Raw genomic sequence first — 12,222 nt, forward strand, 5'->3', positions numbered from 1 at the left:
GCGCATTTTCGAGCGCGATATTGAGGACGTAATGGATGCAGCGTTGATATATCGGCTCGGCTCGACTACTGCGATCGGCGTTCAAGTGGTAGAATACAGAGAAAGAGCAGCACTCACCGTCAATGTCGATCTCCTCGAGCATGGTGCGAAGTTCCTCGGCTCTGGCGAACTGTCCGAGCGAGCGCATGACCCTGCCGAGTTCCTCCTTTGTGATGCTGCCGTCGCCGTCCTTGTCAAAGAGCCGAAAGGCCTCCCGAAATTCTGCAAAGTCAAGGAAGCGCGCTACTTTCGAGTATCCTTCTGCCGTCGACGGTTCACTCGTGCGTGATCGTATCAAAGCCGCTTACTGCAGCATTTCGTTCGAACGGCGATTGTTACGCGTAAACGGCTAATTGGAGCTTTCCGCTGATTTCGGCCGGGATTTAATACACTCAAAATTAGAGAGCATAAACTCTCGCGAACTAATCCCCCTCCTCGCTTATATGCATCGAAGAGGCAACTTTGCAGCTATTCGCAAAACGCGAAACGAGCTTCCTGTACCGCGCCCTCAAGTTAGAGCTTGCAACCAGATCAACGTCGGCAACAGCTGCAGTGGCGAGCACGTGTGCGATTGGTTTGCGCCGTCAGGCCGACGCTTAATGGCCTCGTTTCACGGCCCATTGAGTTTGTACATAGTTGTATACGCTGATCCGCGCGCCCGCGGCTCGTGCGAATATTCCTGATGTGTTTACATTCCCTGCATACGTATCCGACAAAATTGTCGCGGCTGCTGCTCGCTTGGGAGAATAAAAAGTATCGTTACATTACGGTTTCCGATCGCTCGAGCGATTTTACGAGTCCGCTGCGTATACGCCAGTTTTATATGCCGCAAGGATGTACACGCGCGGTTGGGCTACTGTCTATGGATTAGCGTAAGTTATGCGCGTTTCGTAGGACTACGGGGTGGTTCGCGGAGTTTCGTGTTTTTTCGCGTGCGCCGCGCGAATTCCCGCGGAATTACTCGGACGGAGCCGCGCTCTGAATACGCGATTTATAATCAAGCCAAATGCGAAAGCAACGATGTGTCCGCAGGGAGTCGTAATTTTATTAGTCTCGATTGCGAAAGCAACAACTAACTCTCTTCGAAATTTTAGTTCTCATAAACGCACGCGATGATAAAGCTCGAATTCTCAAAACTGATGAATCCCCTCCGGATGACTCCGCATCCAGGCCATGTCGGCACGTCTACAAATTTAACAGGATATTAGGTCGGCTCTGTCTTAAAGCTCTCGTTGCGGTTCATATAGACGCGTTATCCGGCCCTCCTGCTCCGCTTTAATCGTCGGACGAATTAACCCACGCACCTGATGCGCGCGCGTAATTCAAAAGTCGCGCGAAAAAAGCTCGACTTTTCAGTTACGCGTTGCGAGGATAGATCAATCTCGCCAATCCGAGTGGATGAATGTAATCGCTCTCGCGGCTTCTGACGAAAATCAATGGAGGAGTTGGCTTCTTCGAACGGCGGAGGTCGTTGTCTTTCGGAGGGGCTTTGCGTAATTGATCGGAGCGCTTTGTATCGCGATTTAGGTTCGGTGAATAAAACGCGAATTACTGTTCTCTCTTGCGACAAAGTGATTTTTTTTGTTTCAGAAAAAAGCCTATATCATTCGGCCGACTGAAGTTAACCGACGCAGAAGCTCTCGACGCGTTAGAGAAAAAACCGAGTTGCGTCTCTTTTAGAGAGTTATACTGCGTGTATCGAATAGAGGCAGCCACGCGCGATGCAAATGGACACCGCCCGCGCAAACTGGAACAAGGTGTTGTATTCGGCATCGAACAGGCCGTTTATTCGCGTCCGCACAGCTCGAGTGTTGGGTAGATAAACACGCGTTCGATTCGACCGCTCTACAAATTGCATTACGCGCAATAGCCTACTCCTCGTCAGCGGCGAAAGGCCCACGCCTGAGGAGAGGGAATACGGACGAGCGCACTTGCGTATGCACTTCGGGACTGTGAGTAAACGCAAGCTTATAAGTGTAATATGTTACAAGCAATAGCTTTTTTGGATAATTTACCTTTCATCTGCGCCTTGCTGATGTGTGGCTTCTTGAGGGCGAGGCTGGACATGAGGTGGTCAGGTGTCGCCGACAGAGCGTAGACGTGGCTGGAGGAGGTGCCGGGGACGGAGGAGGAGGACGAGGAGCCGCCGCTCGTCCCGGCCACCGCCGGGTCGTACGAGCTACTCGAGGCTCCGTCCCGACTACTCGAGCCGTACTGTGTATGCAACGAAAAATCCCATTCGTTATAGTCGATCCCTAAAATGTTCAAACAAATGCGAATCATACCTCGGCTCTCTGCGGCAGGGTGTACTCGATCCTCGGCAGCTCGTAGTCCCTGCTCTCCCGCCTGGCGTGCATGTGGCTGTGCTTGCATATGGCACCGGTGCTGGCGCTAATGCTGCCACTTCTGCTGCTTTCCCTCGTCTCTCTCTCCCTATCGACATCCTTCTCGCGGTCACGACTGGACGACAGGAGACGAGAGCCGCCGAAGGGGTCGGCGAAGACGGACTTGAGCGAGCTGACGATGTCCGTCGTGGGCGAGATTATCGAGGCGGCTCGGGAGCTCGAGGCCGCCGCCGCCGCCGCCGCAGCCGTCGCTCCTGCCTCGGCCTCTTCATCCTCGTTGGATACTGTGCTGCTTTGACGAGTCTGCGTATATTTATACAGAGCGACGGTGAAAATTCAACACGCGGATGTGTGTATATAGCTGTGTGTTTCAATTGCCGTCCGAGAATATACCGCTGCTAAATCATCTATAATAGGCGAGAACTCATCGAAACTTCCGCGACGAGTTTCGAGGCTCCTTACGCGGAGCATACCAATTTCGACTGTATTTGGATTTCGACGTGGCGAGAGCTTGATGGAAAAATTCTGCTTGAAAGCTCTCGCTGCCTAACGAGATTATTTCCTCGATTGAACGCTCAAGTGGGCAGGACGCCTCAAAGAAACATAATAACCGTATTTATTATTCCGCGCCTTTTGCGCGACCGCGTAGTTACGAGATAAGGTGCTCGATGCGGGAAATCTCGTTATATTATACGCGCGCTGAAAAATATCGTATTTTCTCTTTGCGGCACGGAGTTATTACGCGATGATTAGAAGTTTCAAGCTTTTTGGGAGCGGAAACAAATCCTGGAAACGTTTATGCATATTCAATTATAATAACGGGGTTATTATAGAGCAGCCTCGTTGCATAGCATTAGCGAGCTTTTATTCGCAGTAGCCGACTTCTTTGTATTTACCTTGTATACCCGAGAATAAATTCGCAATAAATCAACAGAGCTCCAATCTCACGATTGAAATCAATTCGCGCTCGTTAATCATCGTCTTCCTGATGAAATCCATACCCGTTTTAATCACTTCCCTGGCACCTCAAATTCCAATTCGCATCTTCCGAAAAGCTCTTTGACGAAAGCCGATCTCCAGTGGCGAGTCTATAAACACACGCAGATACACAAGGCGGACCCTCTTGACGACTCCCTTCAAGTCGCCTATGCATTTGCGCGAGATTGAGTCTCGCGCAAAGTGGTGTAAGGTATGCTAAACGACTTGCCGTCTATTTGCGGAAGTTGCATCGAGTGTCGGGCAAGCTTCCCCGCATATCGTTAAAACTTGAAATACGTGTACCGAATTATATACAATTTGCTACGGTAAAGGGATTCATTTGAATTTTTTTTTCTAAGTGTAAGTAGCGCTGAAATAGAAAATTACGCGGGAAAAATGTTTTTGGCTTATTCGCGCTTTTCGAAGCTCATTGAAGCTTTAAGTCTCTCCATCGGGTATTCTGTTTGTCAAGCTACTTTCGCGAGGTCTGTATCGTTTTTTCGGGGAAGTAAATAATTCGCGGTGGAAACTTGCTGATTTACGCCGAGCGGATTTTCAAATATTATAAGCTTCCAAATTAGTCGGCAACGAGCGTTAAGCTCCTAATTTTATATTCATTTTGGCCAAGTGCGACAAACAATTCTATTCACCCTCGTACAATGAGTCAGTTACAAAATACCGCAGCGAAATTACTCTTTCTCATCTCCAGCGTCACAATGAAATTTCCCCGGGGCATCATAGAGCGCCGAGCGAAGAAAAGCAAATAGACGGCCATTAGAAAAGTCGCGCGCCGCACCGATATTTCAGCGCATCCAAAACTTGGAGCTGGCCTATTTTTCCCATGTTCTCTCGTTTTGTTTTAATGAATCCGTGTCTTCGACGCCTACTGTGATTGGAAGTGCTAATAAGACGAGAGTATGAGAGAGATAGCTACCGCGATTCAATTGTAGGACTAGCTCGGCTGATTGGCCGTTCTGCCAATGAAATTTCGACAAAGTTTTTGACCCACAGAGCCGAACTTTCGTCATTATGCGCGACGACAGCTCGAGTTGCAAACAGAATCGCGGATCTCGACGAAGAATGGACGAAAGGAAGAAGAGGAAGAAAGCCCGCGACGAGGCTTTTGCGGACGATGATGATGGGAAGAGACATACTGCGCCGGTGAAGGTTTTCTTTCGGTTCGCGGCTGACTGAAAGACGGATCGAAGGTGCGCAAACAGCGGAGACGGATACGAAGTTCGAAGTTGTCGGAGAGCCATCGGAATAGCTGCTCGAAATTATTGTAAAGTTTTACTATTTCGCTGTTAATTTACGTAATTGCCTTGTTTATATACCAAGGCGAGCTCGAACGATATTCTCGCCGTTATTAAAACTCCACTTCGAGGCGCCTCGGCCAATCAATTCAAGAGCCACGGCGTCGAAAATCACACTCTCTTTCGGCTCTCAGAATATTGCCCGCTATGCCCTTTCTAATTCCGTAAAAAGCCCATTATCGAGATTATACGAGAGCTTTCGGGTGAAGCTTAGCTGCTGCAGCGCACGCTCGAAATGCCGCCGCGAGAGTTTCCGAGCGTGCGCCGTTAATTAACAAAGCTGCGGGCGCGCCAATGAAAATCTCGGTTGTGTCCGATCCACTTTTTCTGCGCCCGGGCATTAATATTGCGTTTTGCGCTTTCAAGCCGGCTGCTTTTTCGGTCGGGAATTGAGAGCGAAACTCGTCGGCGGAGTTGCCGGTGTTTATTTTCGCGTGACTGCGATGTCCTGTGTAACGAACGCTGCTGTTGTGTGTACACGTAATTATGAGTTTCGCTTCTCTCGCGCACTGTTGTTTACGCACACGTTCTTAATTGTGCCGAATTAGAGTTCGCGAAGCTGCATCTCCTCGAAATTGAAAGCTTCTATATTTGAACGAATTATCGTTAAAAAGTGAAATAAAACACAGTGCCGTTGTTTGCTCCCACTTTTACAAAGCAATTAGCAGCGAGTTCGCGCAGAAAAATAGCAGCCATAGCTTTCCGCCCTCATCAACGCGAAAAGCGATTACCCGCACTTCCCATCAGCATTCCGCGCATCGAGCGTCGAGATTAATCACAGGAACGACTAATTAACGAAACCGAACACTGCCTGTGCAGAAGTTGACGTAATATCACGTCGAGGCGCGACTGCAGGCGGCCAGTACAGCGCAGCTACAGGTGGCCAATGCGCCGCCGCTGGAGAGGGAGGCTCGCGAGAATTCGGGTCGCGGAAGATAAAGTCCTCGCGGAAAAATGTGCCCCCCGGCAGTATAATGGCCCGAGTGACGTCTGATTTTGCGCGGCGGGGACATTCTTCTCGCTCTGACTGATGCACCGCGGATTTTCCACTTTAACGGCAAACGATATCATCGCTGGTATATAAATTATTATGATTCTCGTTCGAGGATCCCGTGATTTAGGGCTGATGCTCGTCTGATCCATTCCGAGCTTTACTCGTCATTCACACGAGGCGTTAAAATGTATATTCCTTTGAACACGACGCGTCGATTCTTAAAAGAGAAAAACCGCGCACTTCTCTGCGCTAATGCGATTCGAACGCGAGCATCCGTGTGCGAAGCTATCAAACGCGAACGCAATCGTGAAAAGAGTGAGCGCGCCTACGTTAGCTTCGCTCAGTCGATCGACGCGAAAAATTGCTTTTGAAAAGTTGCGGCGGGAACCGCTCGACCGACTATCTATACGAGAGCGAAAGGGCTGCGGAAGCACACAGGCCGATTACAACGGGGGGATTGTAGTCGGAATGAGTTTGACAGAAATACCGGTGTGTGTGTGTGTGTGTGTATAGGCGTGTGCGCGAGAGGCCGAAATCCGTGAAAATGGATAGTTATATGCATATCGACCACGATCAAATCGAAAGTTCGGATCATTCGCATTGCGTGTGGATATGGTCCATATGATAGTGCGGGTTAGTCGTTTGGAAAATTGGGACACGATGCCTATTATTATTAGTTTCGGTGTTGATGAAATTTTCGCTATCGACGATTAATAAAAATTGTTTTCACCTTACCGTCGTCGCTCGACCGATACAAACCACCCCGGTTGTCGATTTCCCATTCGAGGGTTGAATAAACGTTATGTTACGTGGCGTTTGATTTAATTAGCCTCCTATAGCACGTTTCATACTGATTTTCGCCGCGAAACGGCCTCGCATCAAATGAACTCGATTACCCGTTGATTGTTAATTGCGCGACGTTTTATCACCTCGCTGTATAACGATAACGGCGCATCGAGAGGCTTCGTGTTTTAACGCCCCCATTTGCCAATTTTCGAATGTTTATTTTGCAATTCATCCTCCGCGGATCATCGAGCCAATTTAATGCTTCCGTAGCGCCGAGAGACACAGGCCAAAAAACAGAAGGGATGAAAATTCTCTTTGTTAAATGGTCAAGCTTGCGGGCGCCGGAACTCGATCTCGTTCTTCCGAGCTGTTCCCTAGGGACAGCCGAGGGCGAAATAGGGGAGCCGCTGGGATGCTATCGGTTTTTGTGTCCCTTTGTCACGGAGCGAGACGTATATAATGGAAAATCAAGCCCTTGCCCCCACGCGGAAACGAGAGACACTGATGCACTTATGCGTGGGACGCTTTTTCCTCGTCGTCGGATCATTATAGAATCCGCTAAAACGTCGATCTCCTGTCAGAGGGCCACCGGATCTAATGATAAGCTTCGGAGCTGCTCTCGGTGTCGCGGCGATTGGATTTCCGCTTAAAATCGACACGCGGCGCTGCGCTTGGTTGGGCCGCTATCGACTGTTTGCCTCCGATTCCAGTTCGAAAGCGACCGGAAGACTTTTGAGAATAGCTGATGGCTTCCGATCGATGGAGTTTCGGGTGATTTCGAATTCGGCTTGTTGATGGTTAGTTTAGCTAGTCGTCTCAAGCGTACCAGTAGATAGAGTCGGGTTTGGCCAGCCGACGATGAGAATAATAAAGCATTTTAAATGTTCAACGCGCATAAACAATTATAAACGTTTGTTTTCCCATTCCCGAACTTCGGTAAACTTATAAATACGCGACGGTCTTGATGTCGTACTTCACACAGCGTCACGTGTAATACGAGCCTTACGCGTGTAGGATATATCTGGAGAGTGTTTGGGGAAGCTTTGTCACAGAGTCGTATGTACACAGCGTGTCGTGTGGGTACAGACTATTTTGCATCGCATCTTCTACTCCAAATAGGAGTAGTAGGCCGATACGCGCGGGGGAAACAAAGGATCACTTTCGCGGCGAATACTGAGCTGCCAGTGTGCTTATACCCGATGGAATACGTGCTGCTTCTCGTGTCGGAGCTTATCGGGGAAGGCATTCCCTCGTCTTCGAGTACAAGATGCCCTGTAAATAGGCAGCTTATTGTCTCTCGCGCGGATGACTTTTGACTCCTCTCTTATAGGTATATACGAAAAAATTTAGTCCTCGTCGATATCGCGAATATAACTGCTAGGCTTAGGAAAATTCACTGTGCTGCGTTTTAAGTGCTTTCGCGCTTGCGCGAGGTCTATTAGACCGGCGGCGTCCTCCCCCGCATGCATTACGCGGCAATTTATCGCGACTCCGACGCATTAAGAAACTAAAGCCGAAGCCGAGCGAGCGAGCGAGCGAGAGAGAGAGAGAGAGAGAGAGAGAGAGAGACGAAAACCGCAGGCGCGGCTGGTAAGCCAATTATAAGTTTGCGCGTACAGCGACTTGCCTCGGAGATAGATAGAGAGAAAGAATGCTATCGAGATGGAATTATAAATGAATCAGTGCAGCTGCGATACAGAAGGTGAAAGAGCTTTCGGAGGGATGAAAGCGTCGATGAAAGAGTTCTCTCGATCGAGCGCTGCAATTAGTGTCAACTTCGGGGGCCGGCGCAGCGACGACGTTAATGGAATCAGCGTTATTTCTCGCGCGCGGAGCTACACACCGAAGACTAGTTTTTAATTGCGAGATGGATAGAGCGATCGATTCATCAGGAATCTCGTTAATATTTATACGTTGTCTCGTGTAAGGGGATACGTGTCGAGCTATTTCCTCCTCCTTTAAATTAGTATATCCGCATCCGCTCGTCCCGCTACACAGAGCCGCATGAATTTTTCATTAAAATCCGAATCCCCGGGCTATGCACCGACGGCCGTTGCACATTTCGCAAATATTTGTCCGCATTCATAAAATGCTAATTCGCGCGAAAACATCGCCGCGAGGCTGAATCGGCGCGCGCGGCTCGTTGCTCCGAGAGATTTAGATAGGACACACCCTACCCCACAGATGCACGGGTATACGGTGTAAATCTTCGACCGCTCTCTGCTACGATCGAAACGAGTTTTATACGCGATGGAAGAGGGGGGGGGGGGGCGGTTAATGGGCTGCTTTTTATAACCCTCCGAAAGTTTCAGCTTAATTAGGAAGTTTTTCGATAACAATTACGGATGGTGATTGCTCGCGGGGGTTGCTTTGGTAAACGAAAGTTATTTGCCGCGCTATTTAATCAACAAGTGTGTTTGACAAGATCAGTGTTTAGATTACGAGCTGTTCTCTTCGTGTGTTATACGCTCATGGTTATACGGCGGGAACAAGAAGAAAAATTTGATTGGTTCGATTCAATTGAATCCAGAAGATGTGTTTGAACTTTTAATTAAACACGGATAAAAGTTACTCAACAGCGCTGATATCGATCGGGGCTCGATTCAATATCGTGTGTAAACTTTTAAAAAAGTAAAATATTCCGATATCCCGGCGACGGCATACTGCGGGATGAAAAAAGGGGCGAAACTCGCTCGGCTTCTCGATGAATCATTTATTCCTTATTAATCGCTCCGTCGATACGGAAAAACCTCACCTCGTGGATAAAGTTGGCGACGACAGAGCAAACTCGTAATAAAATGATAAACACTGCACCCACACACAGCCTTCCCATTATGCCGCACATCTCTTCGAATACGCGACGCTCCGATTCCTCTCGGCGCTACGGTATAACTTTCTTATCTCGTTCCAACAGATTCCAAGTGTATACGGAGCGAGTCTCGAAATCCGATTCTCCGGCAGGTGGTGATGCGCTATGCGCTGCAACGAGGCTTTGGTATAGGCACGCGCGCCTCTGCTATCGGCTCGTAATTCTCTTTCGCGCGTCACTCGGCCGCCGCCCTCCAAGTTTGCCGACGATCTCGAGCGTTAAATCGCGCCTCGATCTAATTGTCAGCAGTCGTCGGCTCGACTTAAGGAAATGAGAGCGTGACTATGGATTCGAGCGCCGGATTGTTGACTCTGTTGTTACGTTACAACAATTTTATTCGCGAAAAAATAACGATTCGTCGTATTTATCCTTGAATTATTTCGGCAAATGCTGGGCGTGACATTCTTTGCGATTTATCTCGAGGGCTGGTGGTATTGGGGTCGCCAAAGTATATAGCCCACGGCGCACAAAAGGTAGGAAGCTTAGATCTCAACTTGACACGAAACTCCATTGTGCGGCGTCTAAACTAAATGTCCTTCGGTTCCAATTCGGGCTACAGGTACTTCACTGCGATAAATACGTAATTTATTCCAGAGCTGACTGTGTAATAGGAGAACTCGAGATTTACAACTCTGTCGGCGCTGAAATACCTCTGTCACAGAGTTCATTAGCGAAATTCATCGATTTTAATTAGCAAAAACATTTCGAAACGATCGAACGAGCTTTCGAGGGGACGTGTAATTCGATTTACGTACATCGAGCAGCGATGTACATAGTAAACAAATCGTTCAAGGGTTGAAGCGATGGAGGAGGATATTAAACCAGGAGGATAAAAGGAGCCGCGCGCAGTGCATAGCTTCATCGCTCTGTCCACTTAGCTTTGGACCTTTGAGGTAAACGGATCTTCCGATACTCAATGGACAGTCATCCAAAGCCCGCTTATAAAAGCTTCTCGTAGTTCCATCCTCGGTAAATGGATCTTTCCTATCCCAACACGGTTTTACATTTTTACATTGATCTCAATGAAAATACATTCGTTCACTCAGTCGCGGGTCGTTCCGTGTGTTTAGCGCAAAAGTTTCAGCGATTACTCAGCTGCTTTAATCGAGCGCTCGAACAATCGAACGAATCTTTACCCCAGAGATTTGTAAAGATAAAAATCGACAAACACCGCAACTCATCGAATTTCTCCACAATTTTACCTCTTACACATCCGCATTGCCGCAGCGGGGAAGCAGCGAGAGAGTTTCTCTGTCGTGACAGTGATCGACTCCGCTCTGGCGGAAGATTTATCGCGCCGCGTTTCGACTTGTGCGTGTACGACTTCTTCCACGCTACACCTCTTAATAGCTTTTCGCCTCGAGAAGGGCAACATCCGAGTCTTTCTTCCACCGCGAGTACGCAATTAGATTGATACATAGCACAGCATCTCTTCATTCGAGCTACACATCTTGTACAAATGCAGGGTGTTCGGCACGCGTTGAACGTCGATTTTCTCTAGACAGAAACGAAGAGCCGTTTCGCCATTAACGAGAAACCGTTCGCTCCGCCGAAGCTCTTCGCGGGCATGAGAGAATGTTTACCCAGGCAAAGGTGCGTACGAGTCGATTTTTCCTCGTATAAGCATCGAGAAGACGGAGAACGAATAATGCTTCCGATGTCGGATGTAAAAGCGGCTAAGGGCTGGGAATAAGACAGAAGTCGGTGGGAAGAGAAATGTTTGTTGTGTGTATACGCGGCGGATGGAGGGATGTGCATTACACGTCTTTTGATGCTTCTTTATGCGGATCATCATACAGAGTTCGCGCACGTATCCTCGTGAGTTATGGTCGGCGCAATAATGCTTTTTGTACGCGGGTATGTATATGTAACAGCAAGAAGGATGGCTTATGCTCTCTGAAAAACAGACCTTTATCCGATAAGAAACATCGCGTTGCAGCAGCAGCACCACACACAGAGGAGCATAATCCCCCGTCGGATGAAAATTTCAATCTCCAATTCCGAGAATTCGAGCAATTGAACGCACGCCGCTCGTATAACGAGCGATCGGCTCGGACACAGCGCTAATTCCGCCTAATGGTTATTAAAAATTTGACAGACACGTGAAAACGCGCGCGACTCCGTGCTCGTATCAAAAAGACGAAGCTGCAAGCCGTACAAAGGCGCAGAAGCCATTATATACACGTACGCTGCCGAAGTGTGCAGTTCCAGAGCTCGGAAAAACGCGAGTGGAAGCTGTTAAAAAGAGGAAAGAGCAGGAGAAAAAAATCGCGCTTCCCTCTCCCGAAAAAGATGAATCCGCATATGTCAGTCTCCTTCTGGCGAGGAGAATTGATTGCCCGCTGCGTGAGAACACGTATACGACTAGCGCACGGTGATTTGCAGCCCTGGGAAATCCGCCTCCGCTTTTCCGCTCGGCCCCTCGGAAGTGCAGCAGCAGTTTGCTAGGGAAGAGCTGCTCCGAAAGGCTTCTTTTCGTCTTGCGATTCCCTTTGCAGCTCGAAAATTCAACCGAGCGAGTAGTGCAGCAGCGCAATTGCGGCTACTGGAATTTTAAAAAGGATTTTCGGCTTGCGGAATTTTCGCTCGCGTTCGTTAGGCTAATTTGACTTTTCTGCGACGCAGTAGCTTGTTATTGTTTTGCAAGTAAAAATAGTTGACCCAGACATTACCAATGTACAGATGAAACAAACACAAAAGCATTTTTCAACGATATTCATCTGGTAAAATCCCTTGGATTTCGGCGAACACATGCGCGACCCGCCCACGAAGCCGCGAAATTCACTCAATTACGCTGATTCGCTCATATCGCAATTGAGCCACATAGTAGCCGGTTCATTTATCAATCCCATTCTCTTGTTCCTTAATCTACGTGGGGTTTATTCTAAGGTTCGGCAG

General features: G+C 48.5%; 1 protein-coding gene across 2 annotated transcripts in view; it reads right to left on the reverse strand.

Annotated features, from left to right (window-relative positions):
• LOC100123509 (calmodulin-like) overlaps nt 1–12,222 on the reverse strand; it is a 46,420-nt gene that overhangs the window by 22,550 nt on the left and 11,648 nt on the right. The window contains exons 1-4 of one of the 2 annotated variants that reach the window (NM_001134318.1): nt 4,517–4,621; nt 2,325–2,687; nt 2,055–2,253; nt 118–261 (exon numbers count right to left, since the gene is read on the reverse strand). In NM_001134318.1, coding sequence (NP_001127790.1) covers nt 118–261; nt 2,055–2,253; nt 2,325–2,687; nt 4,517–4,621 — 811 coding nt within the window. Of the gene's footprint in view, nt 1–117; nt 262–2,054; nt 2,254–2,324; nt 2,688–4,516; nt 4,622–12,222 lie in introns of those variants that run through there. The other variant, XM_016986798.3, reaches the window with a different exon arrangement.

The sequence above is a fragment of the Nasonia vitripennis genome, chromosome 5, assembly GCF_009193385.2.
Source record: "Nasonia vitripennis strain AsymCx chromosome 5, Nvit_psr_1.1, whole genome shotgun sequence".
Lineage (NCBI taxonomy): Eukaryota > Metazoa > Arthropoda > Insecta > Hymenoptera > Pteromalidae > Nasonia > Nasonia vitripennis.